A 25,014-nucleotide genomic window follows, 5' to 3' on the forward strand; every position below is an offset into this window, starting at 1 on the left:
CTGCAACGTGGGCGTCTCTGCGCACGTTTGCCAAGCCCTACTGCCTGGACAATCAGGTTCGCAGAGACAGGTACTTTGCTGGTTCAGTCCTGCAAGACCTTATAGTTTGAGGTGAATTTGTCCAGAGCCTACTGCCAGGAGGTTATGGCTTGGGTATCTGTTCTAAATGTAAGGAATCTGTAGCTAAAAGTCTCTATCAAATAAAACAAGTGACTTACCATCAGTAATGCATTATGTGATAGAAACTCTAGCTGCAGATTCCTTACACCCACCCATGCTTCCCCACTATGCGGACTCATTTACTAGGGTTAAGAATTGTATCTTTTGAATTAAGAACAGAATTTAATTTTATTTTAGCAATAATATGATTATAAGGGGAGACAGGGCATTTATAATCTGTAAACATTGTTAGATTATTAAAAGCACACAATAATTTAACACACTTGCACACAGGCACAAATAATAGCTGTAGAACTCCATCCACCACGATAATTACAATCCAATATGTCAACCTTCGTTACATGGCTCGGAGTACATCGCAACCTATGTGCATGCACGAAAGCATGTTCAAGAAATGGGGAATCAAAGTATCCAAATACAAAGAGAATAGTTACCCAGAAACCCTTTTGCTGAGTCAAGCTCAGATTGTACCGAGAAAAAATGGTCATTTTATAAAAGGGTCCTCATCAAAAGAAGCAATAAGGGCAACATCAGTATTAGAAATGCTGTGGCACAGAAAATAAAAAGGTACGCAATGAAGTACTGAACTTTATAGTACTCTGTGATCAAAGATCAGTCAGAGCTGCAGCATGAGAAACAAACCGGCAGAATAAAGAAAAGTTTGGAGCTGGCTATCTCTAGTGTTAATAGTTTCACCAAAACGTAGAGAGGCAACTATCCAATTGGGAAATTATCCTGTGGAAATTTACAGTGTTGCTCCTGGAATGTAGGATGATTAAAAATAACTACTCAATGCTTCGAAGTTCTAAGTTGTTGGAAAATAATATCATCATCCTGCTAGAAGAAAGCATGAGTTTCCTCAAATAGATCACCATAATCATGTAATTATAAAGCAAATATACCAACATAGACACCAAAAGGAGTGCAATCATAGGAACATTAAGAATATGGAAAAATTGGTTTACTACGGCTCTTAAATTGTAAAGGAAAGGACAGACATGGGAATTAAGATTGAGTAGGATGCCAAGTTATAAACTGCATTTGGAGAAAGTGAGTGATTTAAGAATGGTGCAGCAAACAAAATGCCACCAAGATCTGTTTTGGAGCTACACACTGAACATCAGTAAGTAAGTTATAGCAAAGGAGTTTTGGACAATAAGACCATGCAGATATGACAGAAGACGCATGAACATGGTTCTTAACCACAAATTTTGGCATCAAAATAAGTGCGAAGATCAGTGCTCAGAATGAACTAACAAACTCAACAATAGAGGTAGAAGGCAGCGCGGTTTCTTACAGAGAGCAAGGATCACAGAGGAAAGAAGTGATGCATAATCCCAAAAAATCAAACGTTGGAAAGAAAAAACTCAGTATTCTATGAAACTGCACAACTCCACATCATTAAAAAAAAAAAAAAAAGTGTCTCTGATAGGGTACTGACCCCACCGTTCTCCCTTAAACATCTATTTATACATCCCATCCACAAAAAGAGTAAACTCACTAACCCTAAAACTACAGACCGGTTGCCCTATTGGATGTTGAAGCTAAGAATATTGCTGGCCTGCTATTTCACAACCTAGAAGCCTGGGCACAGACCATAACATAGTCCCAATAAAATCACCCATTGGGGAATCCCTGCGAATGTTTTAAGAGCTATACACTTATGCTATATGGACACTTGAGTGTTTTATTAAGGTTAGAGACAGCCGCACAGTTTCAGCAAAGATGCACACTGAGTGAATAGATTAAAGCAGGAATTTGTTTGGGTGCTGCTTTATTATTCACCTTTATATTGCAGACCTAACAACACCACTGAGTACAGCAAAAGCACAGCCCCCAATAATGGGAGGAAACCAACTGTTGAGTCTATTATACGCTGATGGTGTAGTTCTAAAAACAAACAAAAACAATTGTTTTACAAAGGATAGTAAGCTCTTAAAACACATTATATGATAATTTTCAAATTGGAAGTAAATCTGAATAAAACCGGTAGTATTTTTTGGCACAACAGAACTTTTGAGATAATGGACTGTGAACAAGAGAAAGGTTGCTAAAGAAGAAGAGTACAAATAGCTGTGCATAATATTTAACAGCCATGGCAATTTTATCACATATCGCAGGCTTATTAGAACTAAGTGCTCTCCCTTGGGGACTGTCTTATACCCCTTAATAGGAAATTTGGGGGTCTATCATTAGAATACATTTTAATAGACATAAACACCAAACAATCTCCTGAATATTACAAATGGGTGCCAAGTGCTGGTGGGAAGAGCCGCAGATTTGCTTGATAAAATCATCCTCAACATGTACAGACAACACTTCTCCCTCCCAATAATGTATCATAAACTCAGATTTCATTAGTAGTTGGGTCGGTAAAACAAAACATAGTACGACAAAGAGCATATATAAAAACACACCATAAACTCAGAGCATCATATGAATAAATACTTGATCATTTTCTTTGGATATAAACACTGAACCCAAAAGAAAAAAATACTTGAAGAATCTAATCCAAAAAAACATTACACAGTTTACAAATCAAAGAACACTGCCACTGCCTGTAAGTTTCAGCATATTTTAAAAAAATATTGCTGCACAAAAGTTCGAAATTCATGTCTTATTGTCAAGATAAAAATTACTTGTGCAAACAGTCAGATCATGGATGACTGTTAATACCTCGAACTAATGACTGCCAAGCCTAACAAAGTAAAAAAAAAAATCAAAACACTTGAAACACAGTGATGATGTTTAGATTTAGGAGATGTCCAACATGTGGTTCAATTCCACCTTGGATTAAACTACTGGATAACAACAACTGCAGACTGTGCAATTTTGAGTCACAAACGAACCTGCACATTCTGTGTATATGCCCTTCTTAGCATAACTGGGGAGCTTGCTTTGCGTCTTACAGAACAAGTGGAAATCTGTACCTCCAAACAGGCGTTCATTACATTTTTAAATAGAGAAAACACCCAGATAGACATAAGATTTACAAATGTCATGATAGAAGCAGAAACAACCTAAACACAAAGAGTATGGAGTTCACTTATATTGTGGAGCCGCTGGCAAGAAATTTTGCCTAGGGTTCCTCAAACTCGCACTGAGTTTCCGTGTCGGGTGCCATGGGGGGTTGTATGGTAGGGGGAGTTTCCTTTACGGTCTAGGTGGTCTCACACACTATATAGTGTCATACTTCATCATATGACCACCTAGCCCCACCCAGGTAGGACAGTGCCACCTGGGCGGACTCAACCTCACTGTTAAAAGAACAGGAGGGAATGCGTAAATTCAGTTTGTCTGGGAAAATATGGGATCCAGCTATACTAGGGAAGAAGTAAAAACACCTAGTCAGTCACCTGTGTAATAGTACACTCTTATTAGTGATGTCTGCTGGTGTGATTAAGAGCAAGGATGGGACACCTCTGTGAGCACAAGGACTCACTGGGTCACCTATCTAAAAGTTACTGGACTAAGGGCCAGATGTAGCAAAGGTTTTTCCCCATTCTGTGTCTATGGGGAAAAAGTGTTTGTACATATGGCCCTAAATGTTTCTGCCCACTACTAAGAGCCAAGAAAGATCTGGGGGCATTCTTCAGGGCCTAGGATCCCTCATAATGATGCATTGCTACCAACAAACCACTCCACTAAATAGGAGTGCAGATAATATAATATATAAATTGGGGGCCTACCTGTGGGAAGATACCTTATGGAGGCCTTAAGGAAACAAAAGCAAGCAAATTTGGCATATATCTGACACACAACACGACACTGCACAACACACGTAAAGGTGAAACAGCAAGCAAAAGGACATGCAATGTATACGTGGGTAACACGTGTCAAAGAGGAAGGATAGTTATCTTACCCTACACCTGAAGGCTACTGGCCCCAGGTCACAAGGAGGGGGGGGGGTCCCCTTATAGTCACATACTAAAGAGAGAAGATAAGGCAAAACAGACAAAGCAGTAATTAAAATAGTATATATAATATAATGTTGGCAGGAAGAGGTCCTCTAAATGGTAGTAATCAGTGCCCTTTGCTACGTGAGCCGCAAGTCGGCAGAGCCTAGTTACATAACTGATGTCCACAGGGTATTGTAAGAGCCACATTCCAGAAATATTACGACTAAGGCACAAATGTTAAAACCACACCACACATGTATCATGAGAATTGTTCAAACAGCCATATCCAGCTATATAGCCTCCATTGGGAACAAAGAGAGCCACCAAGTGCAAAGCTTTTGAAATATTTAGATCTTATCTGTGCCATGGAAGGTCATTGCTGAGCGCCGATGCATAGAAGACTCACAACTCCAAAGGAGGCGCTCGCTAAGCACCAACTCCGATCCCCTCTCTAGACCGCTTGTGGTAACGGGTCTAGAGCGAGGACGGATACAACATATGCAAAAAAGTGATTCTCACAGAAAAAATGTTTTTTTGCGAACATTGCTTTTCGTCATGCATCGTTATTTTACCTAACCACTTCCAAGTAAATCATATATTGGGAACCGAAAAAAACACTGGCTACCTAGGAAACATACAAATTGTAACAAATCACTTGTTGTGTATATGATTACTTGTCCGTGAATCATGAGATACTTTGGAATGACTTGTAGGAAAATCCGGATTCAGGTAGGAGAACATCAAAATAACATATGATGTTACACAGTAATGACCAAAATGAGTAACCACTTTATCTGTCGCAATCAGTCTGCGTGGAAACTAAAATGGGTGGTCCTTGAAACATCGAAAAATACCAACAAACAGGCTGAAATATCTTATTTGAAAAAGAACAACGCTAGCTCTATCTTCTACAGACAACGAATATAGGTCTAAACGATGAAATCCCTTGGCTGGCACTTAATAAATAAATGAGTGTCTATACATCTAATATAGATGTTACATCTGTTATTACAAGTCCTGAGTGACATGGACTAATCTACATACCTTCTACACTCCTGATGTCACCTTAGGGGACTTGCGTCCTATTTTGTTACAAAAATCTCCATGATCTTAGTACCAAACTCTGGGTTGAAAGGTCTCTCCTACCTTCTATAATTCTTCCCTAGGGACACCAGCATAAGGGCATCCCTAGATTTTGTGACCTCCTTTGTGACAATAAACTTTGTACTGTGTGAGCTCTCTTTGGTGAAAAGCAAAATCACTGCAGTATTATCATTGACATTCATTTTCTAACATTATTTAGTGGTGATTTATTGGGGTGCCACTTTAGGGCCCATTTATATTCTCTGGTGGTCATCTTGAGGTGTTATTGTCACATCCTTTCTCTGAGGTTGATTACTTTTTTCATTTTTTTACTCTGATACTTGCCCTTATACCACATCTAAGCATTCCAGTATCAGTTTTTTCCCTAAAACATATAAAGATGCTGACAGTCTTGCAAATGGGTAGTGATGCTACAGCAGACACATGGGGGGAGGGAGCCCCATCACACTCTTGAATGTAAGATAGCAGAGCCTCAAGCCAACACATCAGTTTGTTTCTTAAGCCCTGCCGATAGACATCAGAATGCAGGGATTGGAGGTTCTGTTACATATCATGGCAAGGTAAAACCTTCACATAGTAAGTGTGGGCAGCTTTTGGGCGTGGGGCGTGTGTGTGGCGGGATGGCTTCACTTTTGAAAATTCCTCCCCTTATTTTTTGCTTAAACTGTTTGCAGTGTGTGACTACAGGGTCTGCCCTCCTCCAATACACTCTGTGGGGGCCTTTAAGAGCTACCTCGTGTTGTACTCTCTTCACACTTACAAATCAATGTTAGTGTGTTTGCATGTGCGTGATATTCATACCTTTCATGTACAAGATACCAGTTAGCCTAACTCTTATGGCTCACACTGAGACATTTTTTTTTCTTTTTTTTTTTTATATCCAAGAACAGCCATTTCTGTTCAGCTTTGTGATTACCGCCATTAAGTCATGTAATACCTGCAATGCCAACAAGTGGAGAGAAGGCATCCGGTTTCTATATCAATGCATTTAGAAAAGATCATCTTTATCCTTTCCTTTATTTTGTTGTGATAGGATTTTTTTGAGGCTTACAGGTACCAGGCAAATTAAACTCAAGTTGCATGCTCGTTTGTGAAATGCATGAGTGGCCGTTTTTTTTTTTTCACCACTTACACAATAACATAATACTTATATTGCTAATTGCGAGGACATGAGGCATAACCTGTGGGAAAGTATTCCTTCACTAAGTAAATTCCCAGGGATCTGTATTGAGGTCTTAAGGAAATACATCAGAGCCAGCCTAGGCATAAGTGGCTGAAACATGAAGACATTTTATGTAGGTGGCGTAGGGAACCAGTAATTTATACTCATTTGAAATCCCTCCTTTTTTTAACCAAGTAAGCATAAATATATAAAAAAAGAATTGTAACCAGGAGACTTGAAGTAATTTCAAACTTGTCACAAATCCCACTGAAAATCTTCTTAAAATCGCCCCCTTCCCCTGGAGGTTGAACCCACCCAGACACACAAGGTGCTCTGGATGATGACAAGATGATGAAGCATGCCACTAGAGTTTCCTAGTGGGTGAGTCTCTTCTTTAAAAAAAAAAAAAAAAAAAAAAAATTCCTAAATCAGGAGAGGTATTATTCTGGCTCCATTCTTCCTTTGTTGATAAAGTTTGGACCCTCGTCCCCAACTCGTAGCTGCATCTCTGGGCCTGTGGAGTACTCAGGACTGCTGTGCTCCTCTGCTAGAAAAACTGCTACTATGTTGAAATCTCGAACCCAGGACCATCAGAGAAACTTCAAAGGCCATATGGCTGGCCTTCTGATAAGACGTTTTAGAGACAGAACAGGCTTGAACATCTTGAACCCAGCTCCTGGACTCGATCTTCCGTCAGTCTTGTCCTTCAAGTGGTCCCACCCCTTTCCCGGATCTTAGGAAGAGGACCTGAAGGTGCTCTGCCGGCCCTGCTGTGATCCTACAGGCAGAAGCGATGCAGCGTGACGCATCTCCTCTCAGCTCCGCTTTGAAACCGCTACTGCTCAACACATTACTGACGCAGCAATTCGCATTGCCTCCCACTGTCTCCTCTAAACCGCTGAATCTGATAGAGACATCTAGTTGTTGATTCCTTACCTTAGAATTCCCCCCAGGCGTCCGTGTGGATCTGAGATTTTTCTTGAGCGGTACCCCTGAGCACGGTTAGGTGGCGTTGATCGGCTTTGCATCAGTCATCCGCGCCATCAGCGTCATCCGCACCGGATATGACATTATCGGTCCTATATAGATGCCACTCCGGTATGCTAATGTAATTTTTCTTCCCGCACCAGCCTAGCACTCATCCGAAGAAGAGCTACACCTCAGTTGTTTTTGATTGCTCTTTTTCAACTTTTTGTTGGCTACTGCTCTCTGACCCCTGTAATGCCCCTAAATCCAAGATTTGAGGGCTTCCCTGAACCTAGTTCGTCTGATTCCTGGCAACCTCAAGAAGACGAAAAGAAGAAGAAAGAAGGACTGCTAAGCTGAACCCCCAGCAGTGAAGACTCCAGACGACAACTGACTTGATCCCAGGCCTACCGGCCAGTCTGCATTTTCAAGGAGTCTGCTCCCAAAAGGCGACACATCCAGCAGGACCTGTGACCTCTTCCAACCCCCAGAGGACTGCCTGCCCACTAGAGGACCAAGAACTCATGAGGACAGTGGCCCTGTCCAGAAAAAACCCTCCAAAAAAACTCCGGAACTGCACCAGAAACGCAAGTCCTGCCCTCTCTGCACCCAGTGCTCACATCCCGTTTCCAGGAGGCCCAATGGTTCAGAGCATGTTCCCAAGCGATTCTGACCTTGTGTTTACCCTGGATTGACCCCTTCTGGCCAACATGACGACGCATGCAGCCTAAATCCAGAGGACCCCTCTGACCACAAGAGAACTGGATGACGTTTCCTGAAGCCTAACGGTAACCCTGCACCTGCAGCACCCTGGCCTTGAGGAATCTGATCACCGGTCCAGTAACGTTCAGCAGGCAGCCCTCCTCCTTGTCCAGTCTGTGGTTTCCCGGAATCGACACTCCTGGAAATAGCCTGCAGCATCTTTGTGACCCCCGCCCCCCTTTTGAAAAGCATTGAGAGCTCGACCCTGTGTTTGCACCTTGCAACTTACCACCCCTGTGCTGCTTAGGGTGTGTGTTTGTTGCTGACCTGTGGCTCCCCCATGCTGCTCACCTAAATCCCCCAGACCTGTTTCCCGGTGCTCCCGGCCCCATATTGCTGGTGGTGTATGCTTGGGGTCATCTTGAATCTTGAACAGTGGAAATCCTAACCCCTGGAGACTGGAACTGTAAGTTAAGTACTTGCCTCAAAACTGCACTAACCAACTCCCCACCCCCCAACTATTCTGAAAATTGCACTGTCAGCGACTTGAAGTGAAAAGTGTTACTTGCCTGTAAACCGTTTTCTTTCCCAAACCTAAACAAAGTGCTATTGATATATGTTCGATACTTACTTGTAAATGTACTTACCTTCCAGATGATCCTTTCAGTTCTAGAAATAATGTACCAATATATATTTCCAATATAAATGCATTGGCCTGGGGTTAGTCATTGGTTGTGTGCCTCGTTTGTTGACTGTGTGTGTACATTAAATGCTTTGCACTACCCTCTGATAAGACTAACTGCTCGACCACACTACCACAAAAGAGAACATTAGTATTATCTACTTTAGCCTCTGTTAAGCCTCTTGGGAACCCCTGGACTCTGTGATCACTATATATCATTTTGATATATATTATATACAGAGCCAGCTTCATGCACAGTCCATGCTACCAAGTCCCGTCTTCAGCCTCTTTATGTCCTACCATTCCTAGGGTTAACCCAAAAGCAATCACTGCCAAGGCATACCCATTCGATCAAAGGGTGGCAACATTTAAGCAGCTACTGGCTTTTTCAGCCACATCATTCTCTCACAGTCAGAATGGTAATACACCTCTTGGGGATGATGGGACTCTTGCGTAGTCCCACATGCCATACTTAACATGCATCCGCCTCATGAGTACCTCACAACATAGTGGTCACAAATGAAAGATCATTTGGAGGATCTAGTGTTGATAATTGGCAGCACCCATCACTCTCTTCTGTGGTGGACCAGCAATAACCTGTTGCTGGGCAGACACCTTATGGACCCAGTCCCTCATGTATCAATTACCACAGACACATTGATACCAGGTTTGGGGCGCATCTCCTAGAAATGACAGCCAAGGGTCTGTGACCACCTCATCAACAAGGTCTCTGTATCGACTATGGAGAACATTTGGCCATCCAGCTAGCTCTCAGGCATTACTATAAGATGTTCTGGGCAAGTTAATCCTCGTATGGACAGGCAGTGTGACCTCCATGTATTACTTACAGCGAAAGGGTGGCACACATTCCCCTCAGCATTCAGTACAGTTGCAGTGAATTAGGCATTGGGCGATTCACCCTGGAATAGCCCTCCTAGCAGAGTACCTCCCAGGGCATGACCACAACTTTGTAGACCTACTTAGCAGGACTTGGCAACAAGTCCATTAGTGGGAACTACACTCAAAGTCCTACTCTTGTACTTAAAAGATTGGTTGGGTACCATGAGTTAGACCTCTTTGCCCCTCGTGAAATCACATATTCCAAATCTTCTCCAAGTTTTTAAACACAGCAGTCTATGGGTGATTCTCTGTGGATGAACTGGTCAGGTATTTTTTGCCTGTGCTTTTACTCCTCTCCCACTTCTCCTGTACGTAGTGATAAAGCTCCTAGAAATATCACACACTCTCATCCTGGTGGCTCCCACAGGGGCCAGACAACCATGCCTCTCAACCCCCCCTTGAGATGTCAATTGCTCCTCACATGAAACTCCCCAACAGGCCACAACTTCTCAAATAGAACTAAGACAGTCAGACATCCAGTCTGTAGTCAACTCAAGCTTGCAATCTGTCTCCTGAGGTCCCAGAATTTGGATACCTTAACCTACCTCAAGAAAGAATGGATTTCTTCAAGGAAGCCCACAAATTCACGATGCGGGCCTGCTGTAGTGCTAAGTGGGAAAGATTTGCCCACTGTTCTGTCTCAAATCGCATAGCCTCCCTTAAACCAGTGTTCCAAGACATTGTACGCTACCCTCTACATTAAAAAAAAAAAATCAGGCCTAGCCTACACCTACATACAGCTACATCTAGTTGCCATTGTTGTATATATGCAGAACCTGAAATACTTGCTTTTTTTAAATCGTTATCATCAAGTCCTTCATGGAAAGCCTTACACCAGTACTTCCTAAAATTTTTAGAACCACAACCATATTTTTAGGAACGTCAGACTTTCACAACTCGCCTAACTTTAATGGATGGGACATGGGAGATTGTTTTAATGTGACTACATCAACTCTTTGTAAACAGCAGGGCCTTCAGCAGGCCCTTTGATATCAGACTGTAGCCAAGATATTGATCTTTCCATAAAAGTGGCAAATGGTGAAATTTACTGGAGTCTGGATCTAAGGATGCTTTTCAGAGTGGGTTGCTCACCTGTGGCATTAGTTTACTAAAATCACAAGGTGTCTGACAGATCCTGGCATTGACCAAGTAATATTAGCAAATTTGGTAAACCCCTCATCCAGCAGTATATGAGTAAGACCTCATATCACTTTTTTTGTGTGTGTGTGTGCACGTGTGTTTATGTATGTATGTATGTATGTATATATATATATATATATACATAAACACACACAGACACCTACATACATACATACATACATACACTACCCAGCGGCGGTTGACACTGGGTAGTTATCGTTAGGTAAGTGTTTTTCATACGAAAATTATTTTTTGGTTTTCGCATAACTTTGGTACAGTTTGACGAAAGCTAGATTTTGATCCAGAAAGCGTGCTTTTTGTAATTTGGTGTAGGTCCATTCAGTAGTTGTTGAGAATCTAAGGTACAAAAATATTTGTATATCTGTGCAGAAAGTGTTTGAGGGTCTCTTACGAGATTCCCAGGAGCACAGCTTCATAAAATAGTGTTCTGATTGACGAATGTGCTTTTTTCCCTTGGACCATCTTGCTCCTGTGGGAGTGAGGGGTCTGGTGGAGTGAGCGCTCTGATTGGCGGGCTGCAACTTGACCAGAAATGTTGGGGCGGGCATTACAGGACACTGGACTTTGTTGCCTGTCAAGAAAATCTTTAAAACAATAAAAAATGATACATGGGGGCAGGATAGGGATACCTACCCCAAAGTCCTTGTGGTGGACTTCCTAGAGGAATGCCCCTCCACCAACAAAGCACCCAGCCCAACAATAAACAGCCCCCAGTGGAGCCTGCAGTGTAGAGGCCCCAGGTTGTCACAGGACGCCCATCCGAAATTTTAATAAAGCTACCCAGGTGGGCACTAGGGCACCCACGAAAATATTTTCTGAAAACAAAAAAAATGAATAATAAATTAACATTTATTTTCTAAAAACAACATTCTTAACTGGAGCTCTGTGCTATTCAGCTGGAGTGCAAGACCATCTCATGGTTGTCTGAGTCATAAAATCTGTGTTTAAAGAAAGACTGTCAGACCTGTTGATTTTATTTGTTTTAATTAAAAGTTTATTCAATATTTTTATAATCATTGGTATTACATTTTTGCATTGTCAATTAGTACAGTACATCTGATGAAATATATTGGTAAAGTTTGGACAAATATGCTTATAGATAGATAGATATGCTTACCCCTTGATAAAGCAAATAAGCCCTCTATTTATACTTTGGTGTTGTGACTCAGTGACAATGTAATGTTTAATCTAAAAAGAACAAACACTAAAATTCACCATTAATTTGAAAAAAAAAAATCCCCAAAAATACTATGGTTCTGATTTTGATCTTGGCGGACGGGTTACTCTGTCACAAATGTGAGTTATTCCGCCCGCCCTATTAGGATTTCCATAACATATAATGGAATTGTAGTATGGCTAACGGGATATCTGTGACGTTTGTGACAAGGTAGCCCTGTCTGCCAAAATAGAAATCAGGCCCTATAACTCTTGCCCTGAAGTAACCATAGTTCCTATGCCCACCATGCATTGCTTATGACCTTACATATCACAACCCTCATGACATTTTCAGTGACATAATTGAATACAATTATCCATCAGTGTGGTTCATGAAGCAGGAATTTGTAATTTTTTTGATGATTAACCTGCTTCTACAGGGACCCTAGCCAGTTCATAAAGAGGCAAGCAAATCTTAGGGATAATATGGTGTAAAGTACAAATACATCGACGCTACCTTGAATGTAACTTTTCGTTGTATGTCTTAGAGGAGACCATGTTGTTGTATAGTCAACAGGGCCAAATGATAATGTAGATAATTCTGATGAATACTCCACTCCCCTTGACTCGATGTAGACCCCAGATTGGGTCTCGAAACTTTGCAGTAGCTGTAGTGCTGCGCCGGTAGGAGATACCACTGCTCTCTCAGCTCTTTAAAAAAAAAAAAAAACACCCAGGGCTTGAACAAACAAGATGCCACTCCAGTGCTGTGCGTTCAAGTCCTTTCATCCATATCCGTTGACATAGAGCTAGAGTTGAATTACTAGGAGTGTTGAGCATGGAACATTTCTCCTCTAAAGTTATCCCTTTTAAGCTGTGATACTCCTTTGTCAAGTGGATGCCACTCTTGTCCTCCTCGCCTGTTTGTGGAGCCTGGGCCCCAAGAATGTCTCCAAATCATGCAAGACATGTGATCACATGTATGCAAAAACCATCAAAAAGTAGGAAGCTAAACTTTTCATGGTGAGGTCCCCAGGTGCGGACCGTGGTAAGTGGTGCCAGGTCAGGACCCTCTCAGGCTTACCTTCAATGGCAAACACTTATGACGGACCTCTTCCAGAGAAAGGTCTGCTACAAGAGCACACAGGAGGTGTAGGACAGAAACTTTGCTTCTTCTATAATGTTCCTATTTCAGGGTTAGGTTTCATCATTGGTGGCTTTGTCTGACTCCAGCCTACGTGTTGACTTTGGAGTCAGACTTGGTGGCAGTCCCTGTGGTGGCTTCAGAAACTAAGCCCTGCGATTTGCCTTCATGTTTCCCAGACCCCCAGTCTGAACATTAGGCTGCTCCCAGAGTATCATCATTTTCACTTGCTTTGGATCAATTGCGTACCGCCAAGCTTTCCAAAGACTAAGGCCATCTTGGTCTAGTTTATATGCTGGTCACAACACTTATTGGAGGAGGCTTTTTACTGATAATTGTCTTACGAAAAATACTTGGTCAACTTGAGGGGTTCTTAGTTTTGGACTCAGCTCCTAGTCAAATGTTTAATGTCTGTCTTTCTGATGACAGCAGTGAGGTGGGCCCCCACCTCTTTCCAAATACCCCAGCACAGATGCTCAATGTTAATTGATTTTACAAATTGATAGTTTCTGGACACCTCTCCAGAAATTGACTTGGAGTCCCTTTGGTGTCCCCCACTTAGGAGGTTGCTTCGTTCACTGTGGTCCTCCACAGGACCGTGGATGTCCTTTAGCTACTTTTGACGGAGAAGGAAAATAGAACAAAACCAACTTGCTCACTGATATTTTACAACCTGCTGCCTTGATATTCTAGCCATAACTTCTGTTTAATGAGGTATTGATAGACCACATGTTAGTAACAGGAAAAAGCCAGAGTCTGCCCTGGCAGTAAACCACCAGGCTACCCATTGTCACTTAAGGGAACCAATGTTTGATGGGTCAGCCTTCTCTTGAGTGACTTGTGGTTTAAATGTCTCTTTCCTCTAATCAGATCCCCGACTTACTCCTCAGTTCCACTCCCTAACTAAATTGAATAAAAGGAAGGTGATCAGGAGAAAGATTTGTTTTTCCTTTGGGGTGCCTTGCCTTCTGCTCCACGAAAGCGATCTGCCTATTACTGCCATGTGCGTTTGGTTGTGCCAAATCTTCCTGATCATCTTCGTGATTATTTTTGTGGAGGTTTTGCAAGGTGAGCAGGATGCAGTGAAACAAAGTCTTGATTAAGCACATCGGACTCAGTGGCATAGTTTGTAGGCTGTAACATTGCCATCTGCCAGCATCCATGGATGCGCTCCCTAGGATTCTTGGGTAGTGTCCACACAAATCCTACTGACATACTCTTCAATAGTAATCTTCTTTCTGATAGAGACTTCAAACCACAGACTCCTCACCTTAGAATATTACCCAGACGTCAGACTGGATCTCGAAAATCTTGGGCAGTACCTCTGCTTACCAGTAGGTGGTGTCAATCAGCTCAACATCAGAAGTGATGTGCGCAGTGCCTAGATAAGTGCCAACTCTGTGCTCTGACATCAGTTGTTTTCTTTTGGTGTGTACAGTGCAGATCTGAAGACCTAACTCAGTCACCTTTTTACCACCTTTTTGTCGACTCTTGAGCACTTTTGCTCTGATTGTGCTAGGCAAAATGTCCCCCAACAAAACCTTGAGCCTTGTGGGGAATGTTACGGACAAATGTTTGTTTCTGATCCCGACTTGGTCTCTGTGTTGCCTGGGGTCCGACCACAAAACCAGTGGAGCCAGCATTAGTTTGTCCTCACGGACAACATCTTCCTTGCTAGAGGGAAAGGGGTCAGGATCTGCATTGATGGCTGGTGATGAACTGCATCACATGCAAGAAGCTGTTTAATCCCCCCACCTATAGTGGTCATGGTAGGCAGTCACCGTGATGCTCTACAAATAAGAGGCCTTTGATCCCTTTTGGTGCTTATGTCTTGTATCAGTCACCTTGAGATTTTTGCAATCTGCCTGTCCACTCAAGGTTTTCCTGTCTTCATCTGTGGTCTATCAGTTTATATTCTAATGGACTACACAACCACATTGTGGTACACCAGCAAACAGGGCGGCATGAGCTTACATCCCCTGTGTCTGGAGCTTTGAAGATTGAGGTAATGAGCTCAGGCTCATAATGTTTGTCCAGCGGCAAAGCATCTGCCGGATTCACTGAATGTGGGAGTTGTCTCCATTGATTAAACCACAAGTCGAGTCTTTACCTAATGGTAGTCCATTCCATTTTTGCCCACTAGGCTACTCCTTCAGTTGACCTTTTTTGCCACTCACAAGAATATGCACTGCCCACACTTCTGTGCCCTGTAGTTTCCATAGGAAGAAGACCTGGGGGGTGATTTCCTTCCAAGGAGGGACTACTATCTCCTCTACACATTTACACCCATCCCTCTGATTCCCCCTCGTTGAGACTGTCCAAGGGTGACCATCATCATGTCATGGTTGGTGTTGCACTTGCATCTGCACTTACTGTCCCTTTGCCATCTTATTCTGCTTCAGCTCAGGGAACCTCCTCTTGCAGTAAACCGTTGCTGTATCCTAAACCTCCAGACTCTCCATTTTCATGCATTCTCCCCCCCCCCTCCCCCCCCACCCACCCCTACCTCCGGTTTGTGGGCCCCTTCTCCAGGTCAGTGGGACACAGAGTAACTATATCATGCTTCAAACTGAGAGCTGTGAGGTAGGCATATCACAGCATAATAGTGTCCAGTTTGGAGCCATCCAGAATATTCAAGGCTGGAAGCCTCTCTGGGCATGAGACCTCATTGTATTGTCTGCTAAAGTAAGTGAGTAAAAGGCTCTGTTGTTTTGTCAATGTCCGTTCTGCACCGTGCGCTTGAGTAACCAATTTCTCCATGCCCAGTACCCACCAGCGTCTCTCAAGCTATTTCTGTTCCGAAGACAGACAAAAAGCAACTAGGAAGAAGGTCATAGGCAATGGGCGCTCACAGTGAGTCCGTGTAGTAAAGTCCACTCATCAATTATGTCATGGTGCTCCTGGCAAGAGGATCTTCCTTACTCCTCCAATGTTTCAAGGGAAACTGACAGGCAACAGGCAGCTGTCAGGGCACTCACGAAAATAGATTTCGAAGTTGGTGATGTATCAGATCTTCAGTATGGAAAGGCAATCACGCCAACAATGGTTCAGGATACATTTATTTCTTGAAGCAAATAGTTCATTATAATAATTGAAAAATGTCCTTGAAATTCATATACAATTAGCCACCACAGCCAACACGTGTTTCGTCCAATGAGAGATCACTCTCACGGACTTCATCAGGGCTTGAATCAGGTACGTCCTGTGTTAAATAGTAATCTTTTCACGGCTTAGACAATCTCGTTTGATGAACAGATTTGTTTCTCAGATTAAAGCTAATAGTGCAGGATTCCTTATACGCAGTCTTTATTCAAAAGTGCCAGTATCATATACGGGAATAAAGAAACCGTGGTCAAATCATCTCATGGCGTTCCCAGTAACCGAGAACTGTTTTCAATTATTATTTCTGTTCCGAAGGTGTGTTGAGTTGGGCCCCACAAGCTTAAAATAGTCTGCTTAGCTGCCAGCAGTAAATGGGAGATTAAGTGTCCCCTCAGGCCATGCAGCAGAAAGATATCTGGGGCCAGCTGGCTCAATTATCACCTCCAGGCACGGGGCTAAGGCAGAGCCCATGATGGCTTCCACTTGTGTTTAGACAATTGTCCAAAAGGGCCTCAGTTTTGGAGCACGGAATGTCAATGTCATCCACTCCTGCATCCTTTCCAACACAAAGTGCTTCTCCCCGCTCTCATTTGTTTCAGGGGCGCCGGGATATATTGCCATTAATAAGGAATTTTCAAGGTGGTCTCTGGCTCCTGCATGAGAGGCAAAGTTAATCTCTCATTTTGGATGTGATTTTTGTTTGCTTATTACACTTCAACCACATTAGATTATTGTGGCTGGTGTTCCTGTTTCAAATGATGGTGCACCAAGGTCGAAGTTGAAGCTCCCTACTGTTTTGCTTTCACTAATGACTGAGCTGACAAAAATCTCTGGAATGCATTTCTCAACCTCCAACCTCTCCACCAAAATGTTTTGCTTTCACTAATGACTGAGCTGACAAAAATCTCTGGAATGCACTTCTTAGTTCAAAGAAGACATTTATTATTATTTCACCACGAGGTTCCTAAAAAGGAGATTAGCATGTTGAAAGCACACGTTTAAAAATAGTCACAGCAATGAAAAGAACATACCAAAATGATTCTCAACTGCAATGTACACAGCAAATATATGTAGTTATATTATGCAAAGCAAATAATGAAGTAAAAATTCATCACCGTAGGGCCTGCCAAGCTCTTCATCTTTCTCATGCCAGCAAGACGATGACCCCGTTCGACTGTGAGAAAGAGATCACCACCCTCACTGGACAGATATCAGGCATCTGACATCAAGAATCCTGATTGAGGCCACTCTTACTCTTGCTGTTGCACTGGGTCTTTTTTATATCTTAAAGAACCAAAAGGAGCTTTCTGGAAACCCCTCTCATTTAGCAATTCAAACATGCTTGCTAGTTTAGGTCTGCTTTGAAAATAACACGTTGGGATTTGGCCACAATCCCAAGATGCTAAACTAGCTGTCTAAGTACATCCTTATCAACCAAAGCCCTTGGTGAGAAAAAGCACGAAAACAAGACAGAATGCACGGTTTACAATGTGGAATAGTAAGGTCAGCTTTTAACGTGGCAGTGTCTAATGCTACGATAAAGTCAATAGGCAGCTAAACTGAATACAAAATGTAGTCTGCAACTGGTGAACACTAGACAGCTAATCCAGGTGCAAAGTGGTGCAAAACAAAGTCAGTGGTCAAAAACACACATTTCACTACACCTACCCATACCCCTCATCCTCCAAACCTCTAACACACACAACTCATGTGCTGGACTTTGTGCTTCCCATTGGCCTGCAAAGGAGACACCGTTAGGGCTATTTGCTGGTTATTTTAATGTTGTTTTGTTTACTAGATCAACTGTTGATTATTTAAGTCACCTTATAGGGATGAGTTTTCTAACTTGGTAGAATCGTTTGTTTCCCACTTCTTCGTTTGGTATGCTTTAGTGAGACCTTTATTTGGTGAGCAAATGTTTAATGGCTTCACCCTTCAAGCATATTCACAGTTGTCCTTTGTAATTGCTCACTTTAAAGACTGTTCTTCATAACCATTACATCGGCTTGTTAAGAAGTTGAAGTCTGTTCATCCTTTCAGCATGGTTTTTCCAGAAATGCTGATTCTTCTGGTCAAGGCCTCATTTTTGCAGAATTCATTGCAGTGTCGAGTGCATCACTCTCTTAACAGTCTACCTGCTTCTTCTTCCAACCAAAAGAGGAGAGATTGCACCACCTGGATCCTCACAGGGCCATACGTTTTTATTTTGAGAGGACTCGCAAGTACGGGATTGATGGCCAAATTTTCCTTTGCTGTATTGGCCCCAACAAAGGCACTCTGACTCAGAAGTGGGCCATTTCCTGCAGGATCATGCTGTACATCAAAATTGGTTTTGCTCTTGTCAAGAAGGTGCCTCATGATGATGTTAGTGCTCATCATACCAGCACTATGGCAGAATCTTCAGCACTATCCATGGGTGTCCAGCTTCTGGTTATGCCATCCTGCAATGTGGGCTTTGGTCCACACCTTCACTGTGCATTATTGCTTGAGATATATAATTATTGCATTTAGCTTGAATCTTTGTTGCAGGAGTTTTTGGTTTGACCACTTCCTCAGACCCTCTAACTGGGAGGCACTGCTTGGTCATTGACTCAAAACATCAGGAATCGGCAGGCAGACATATTTATAAGAAGAACATATTACTTAATTTGGGTAGCTATCTTTTTGATGGATACTATAATTACATGCATATTAATCACTAATCAGACCGCTCCATGGTATGAGGAGTGCTTGTGTGACTGTTTGTAATAAGGTACCAAGATACACTGCTTCCTTCCCGTAAGTTCTTGTTGGTCTCATTTGATGGTGTGAAAAATAGGGTGAGAATCTATCACTGGAGCCCTGCATTGGTGTCTTGAGCAACCTTGTAGTATCATGCCTTGTGCAGTTTGAGGAGCAGAGACTTGAGTTGTGGTGCCGCCTACTAGCAGAGGGGAGCTATTGCACAGGTTCCAGATCCAGAAGAGGTGAAGATTTCATAATCCCAAAATGATGGTTACTATTTGTTGATTGAAATGTGTAAGTGAAAGTAACATTGAAATTAAATGTCATTTTGTTGCAGGGAATGGAAAGGTTAGCCCATGTGCAGCTGCTGAGGGCAGTTTTACTTCTCTCACAGGACTTCTGGAAGTAGAACCTCTTCACTTTACTTGTGTTTCTACGAGTGATGGAACCAGGATAGAACGGGATGATGCAAGTACGTTTACTGGTATATACACTTTTTAATTATTCTTTTTATAGCAATTGAAGTATTTGTCCATGCTGTTTGCTTGTAAAGGTTTACATCTTTTTTTCCTAGCCCTTCTAATCTTAGGTGATATTTTGAGTTGCAATTTCAACAGTCCCACATTCGTCACATTTTTGCACATCTTCAGGGCATCCCATGCCTACATCAAATCTCTGTCTCTAAACAACACAGAAAAGCACCATTGCATGGTTCTTCAGTTAAGGGATAAGATGGTAAGATAATAACCCGCTGGAATATGTTTTCCAGTAAGCAAATCTATTGATACTTCATCACAACACTTAGAATGTTTGGCATAAAATGTTCTGATGGGCAGGCACACTGTTTTCAGAATACAGTGTTTGTGGCATGTGTAGCTTCAGATGCACATGGTCTACATTACTCCTGCCATCTAGTGTTCTGCTTGGCCGTGTACAACGTCTTTTTCTTCAAAGAAGTCTTCTGAGTCATGAGATATAGTGACTCCTCCTATGACTGGTAATGCGCATTGCCATCAGTTCCATTGTTAGACTGTTTTTTCCTCCACCATTTTTAGACTTGAGTTGCGGCCACATGGCACTCCTTGTTAGGGCTTACCAGTGCTTCCATTTCCGTTGGCACAAAACAATCATGTTCTCTGCAGTCTGTTCGACTTCGCCTAGTTCCGTGCCTGAGATATCTTTGATGCTCTGTTTGGGGCTTTTTCCTGCCTAAGGCCGTCTCCTTGGTCAGTCCTCAAGACTGTGCAGGCTGTAATGAAAAGGGCCCCTTTCCAGTACTGTCTAGAGTGCCACTCAAGGCAAGATCACCGTTCAGTCTGTAACTCCTCCTTGTAGCTGGAACAGGACAAGACCTCCTGTTTCTGCCCAAGAAGACCCTCAGACACAAATGTTATTGACACTTTCCCCTGATGCAAGGTGACGCAGTAGCAGGATGAGGACACCCCAATATCTTCGTGGACAATGTCGAAAGGGAAACGGAAAACTAGTGCCTCGGCCGATGAACAAGCAGCCTTCAGCCTGGTGTTGAGTCTCTGTCAGGCTCCGATGCCTAAGATCAACTGGCAACACACATAGACGTGGACATTGAGTACTGTATTACACTGCCAAAAACAACCTGTTGACCACTGCCCCTCAGGGGGTCAAGCCTCGTCCACTACAAGTCCAAAAACCTTGCGGACTGCCACTTCATCCCAGCCATGGCCAGTCCCATCACAAGGCTTTGGGCCAACTCAAACTCCGATCACGGTGCCGAAACCGCTGCATAAGACCTGGCCTTCCTCTGTGCCTTCGGGTTCCTCAGCACCCACACAGAAAGGCTTTTTGGAGCCCAAACACCATTCGACATCCAGACCTGCTTCAAAGTCGAAACAGCTGTCCACAATGACTTTCCATGGCGCATTACTCAGCGGGCTCTAATGATCTTGATGCCCCCCATCCTACAGCACCTCCCAGGAAGAGCGGGACAGTAGCCAGAAAAGAGACTTCATCCACCTGCAAATGGGCAAAATTTCTACCAAATCGACATTGAAGGTGTAGGACACACTACCTTGCTAAATGCAGCTTACCTTTGAGGAGCAGCTTAGTGTGAAGCTGCTGCCACCCCCCAAGCTAAAGAAACATCGACACCGGGACACTAGCCTTATACCCTCTCATTCCTCTAATTTTCCTCTTTCTCCCAAAATTCCTCCTCCTCCTCCTTCCACTCAAGATACACACCCCTCCACTTAAAGCCCTTACATCCCCTCCACCACACGCTACCTTTGCCTCCTTGCCAAGAGGGGGTCCCTATATTCCTCCCATGGGGAGGCTAGTCCCATAGATCCTGTGGACCCATTAGATGCCCCATTTGACCCAGAGCCTAAGGATGATCCCTGGTATGAGTATGGTGACAAAGACCCTCATCTCTAGCCAGCTAAGCCTTCCTCCCAGTTGATACCACCTCGTATCATGAGGTCTTTCACAGTGCAGCCACTTTTCACAAAGTAGACTTACACACCATCACATAGAAGGGGTAACTTCTTGATAGAAACTTGCTTGCCCACACAGCACTCAACGTATTCCTATCCATGCTCATGGGCATGTTGAAATCTACCTGGGAAGTCTTTAAAGACCCTGTTAAGGCCTGAGTAGTCACACCCAGGGATGACAAAAAATATCAGGCATCCTATTTGGACCCACTTAAATCAGTAGGCCGCTCCCACCAGACTGTCTGGTTATGCATATTGCTCGTAAACAGGCAATTGCACAGGATACTGGGTATGAACCACTGCCTGATAAAGGAAGTAAAAAGATGCAGGGGGAAATGGGTGGACACTCAATCTGCCACCCATTTGCGCATCACCAGCTTGGTTGACCTACTCGCTAGGTATGACTGAGCACAGTGGGATGAGATGGGAGACCTGTTCAAACACCTTCTGGATCCGTACAGACAGAGGGCTCAGGAATCATCCCCAATATTACTATTAGGTGCATGCTCTGGATGTGGCTGACACCACCAGAAGGGGTATTAACTCCAGCATTCTTATTCACTAGCGTGTTTGGCTCTCTGTCCCTGGCTTTACGCCCCGAAGTCCAACAGGATCTCATGAACAAATCCAGTGATGGGGAACACCTCTTCAGGCCTTAAGTTGATCAGATGCTAGAGAAGATCAAGAATGATACTCCCAAGGTAATGGAGGCTATTCAGTCCTCATCGTCCCATTGGTACTTTTGTCACTGACCTTTCTGTGGTGGCGCCACAGCTAACTCCCCATGAGTTTCCACCTCATTTGAGAAGTAGCAGCATGAGCAGCTAGCCTCCAGGGTTTATTCCAGAGGTGCCTATCGAGGGAATAACTACAAGGGCAGGGGTAGAGGTCGTGTGGCAAAGACAAAGGGAGCTGCCCCTGCCAAACAGTGACCACGTCTCCCTCAACCCTGACCATATTACACCTGTCAGGGGATGCTTGAAGCAGTTCTCGCACATAGGCGAAACATCACTTCAGACCTATGGGTTCTGTCCTTTTTAGAACAGCACTGCTGCTGGGAACTCACTGCTCCAACACCAGATATTCCCCCCTTCTCCCCAAGCGCAAAAGCTCCCTCTCCAAAGAATACCAGAGCCTCCTCTTAGAGGAAGTGGATGTGCTGTAAATCCAAAGGGCTATAGAGCCCATGCCCCCACACCAACGTGACAAAGCAGATGTGACAAATGAGTGCACTCCCTGTACTTTTGTATCTTAAAGAAATATTTGTCCCTTAGGCCCATGCTTGACTTCAGGTCCCTCAACAGGTACATCATGGCAGAGCATTTCCACGTGGTCACGCTCCAGGGTTTCATTCCTCTGCTGCAGCTAGGCAACTTCATGACCATCCTCGAGTTGAAGGATGCCTGTTTATACATCCTGATCCACCCTGCGCACTGTCGATACCTCAGGTTTGTGTTAAGTAGACAGCACTTTCAATCCAAGGTTCTTCCCTCTGGAGTAACTATGGCTCCCAGTGTCTTTCCCAAATGCCTTGCATTGATAGTCGCTCATTTCGAGAGGAGCACGTCCACCTTTTCCTGTACCTCGATGACTGATCAAGAGCGTAAGCAGATACACACCTAGATCACCCTAGATTTACTCCACGATCTCAGTCTCACCATCAGCATGAGCACGTCCCACCTCCACCCCCTTTAGATTCAGCCCTTTCTAGGTGCAATTCTAAATTCAGTAACTGGGAAGGCTTATCCCAGCCCTGCACGTGTCCAAGTCTTCCAGCTTCTGCTGACTCTTTTTCAGCCAGATCGCTAGCTAACAGTCAGGACGGTAATGCACCTCTTTGGCTTTACAGCTTCATGCATCACCATTGTTTTCCAAGTTCGATTACACGTGTCCTCTTCGAGTGCCTAGCGACACAATGGTCAAAAGTGGAGTGAGTCTTGAAAGATTGTGTTGATATGGACCAGTACCCATTACACTCTGCAGTGGTGGAACAGCAACAGCCTGTTGAAGGGCAGGCCTTTTCTAGTCCTCGTTCCCCTGGTGACCATCACCACAGATGCCTCTCTTGTGGGGCAGGGGGTGCATTTGTAGGATATGAACAATTCGGAGCTTGTGAATGCCTTTTTAAAAGACCTTCCACAACAATTATCTAGAATTAATGGCAGTCCAACTGGCTCTTAAAGCTTTCTCCTGCCATGCACGTCAGCAAACCGTCCTGGTCTAAACAGACAAAGTGACTGGCATGTATTACCTTTGGAAAAAAGGGGGCACACATTTTTCTCAGCTATTGACACAAGTGCTGAGCATTTGGCATCAGGGTATCCACCACGAGGTACAACTGCTAGTGGGGTCCCTTTCAGGAGTGGACAACAACTTTGTAGACCTGCTCAGCAGGATGTGGGAAGTCCACTAGTGGAAACTCCACCCTTTAGTCCTGCTTCCATACTTTGGGAGTTACCTATCGAAGATCTCTTAGCAACTGCTGAAAAACCCAACTACCCAAGCTTCGTCTCCAGGTTTCTGCACCCACAGTCTTCGGTAATATACTATGGATGAACTGGTCAGAAACCTTCCTGTGCCCTTCTGCCTCCCCCACTTTTTCTATATGTGGTCCAGTGGCTACAGCAGACATCCTTCACCCTCCTTTTGGTGGCACCCACTTGGACCAGGCAACGCTGGCTCACAACCCTTCTTGAGTTGTCTATAGTTCCTCATGAGAAGCTTCCCATCAGACCCGATCTTCTCACTCAACACCAGGAATGCATAATCAGGCACCCCCAAGCAGCTCAACCTGGCAATTTGGATCCTAGAGTTTGGCTTCTTCAGTCTCTGTGCTGAGTGTATGTCCATCCTCAAAGAGGCTCAGCGCCCCACTACTCAAGCCTGCAATGCGGCAGAGTGCAAGAGGTTTGTCTACTTCTGCCTACCGAAACACATCAAGCCACTCAAGCCAACAGTGCAAGACATCATCCGCTATCTGTTTCCCTTGCAACGTACAGACCAGACTTTAATTTGTTTGCATTTAGCGGCAGAAGCAGCATACCTACAGAACAGGGAACACACTTCATTATTCAGAGTCCCCATCATGAAGGTCTTTATGAAGGGGAAATCTCCCCCAGGTTACCCCAGCACCATTCTGGAACCTCAAAGTAGTCCTTATGAGGCTCATGGGACCCCTTTCTGACTGTTTCTTTCCTGGAAGGTAGTGTTTGTAGTCACAATCACTTCCCTCAGGCAAGTGAGCGAGATCCAAGATTACACGCTGTTAGAACTTTTTTTAGGTACACACTGATAAGGTAGTACTTTATACTACACCATAGTTTCTACCTATGATGGTCACCCCTATCCACCTGAACCAGGCAAATTGAACTTGTGGTGTTGTCCTACGCCGAGACTCCATAGCTGCGAGAGCCCTCGACACAGTAAATATCAAGGGGGCCCTCATGTACTACATTGACAGAACAAACTCATGTTGTAAAAAGAAAACTGTAGGAAGCTGGCCTGGTGTGTGGTGGCTACCTATGGTACTTACACCTTACACCAGGTCCAGGTATCCCCTCTTAGTGACGTGTAGGCAGTGTCTAGAAGCCAGGCTCTCTAGAGGTAGTTTTGGATGAGCAGCCAAGGCGTATCTATGAGACATGCAAAGCTCATGCAATACCACA

General features: G+C 43.7%; 1 protein-coding gene across 4 annotated transcripts in view; it reads left to right on the forward strand.

The window, feature by feature from the left end:
- BIRC6 (baculoviral IAP repeat containing 6) overlaps positions 1-25,014 on the forward strand; it is a 1,722,273-nt gene that overhangs the window by 481,482 nt on the left and 1,215,777 nt on the right. For 2 of the 4 annotated variants that reach the window (XM_069234691.1, XM_069234693.1), the window contains exon 23: positions 19,219-19,365. In XM_069234691.1, the coding sequence (XP_069090792.1) occupies positions 19,219-19,365 (147 nt within the window). The remainder of the gene's footprint in view (positions 1-19,218; positions 19,366-25,014) is intronic. The other 2 variants (XM_069234692.1, XM_069234694.1) reach the window with 1 other exon arrangement.

Source organism: Pleurodeles waltl, chromosome 5 (assembly GCF_031143425.1).
Source record: "Pleurodeles waltl isolate 20211129_DDA chromosome 5, aPleWal1.hap1.20221129, whole genome shotgun sequence".
Taxonomy (NCBI): Eukaryota; Metazoa; Chordata; class Amphibia; order Caudata; family Salamandridae; genus Pleurodeles; species Pleurodeles waltl.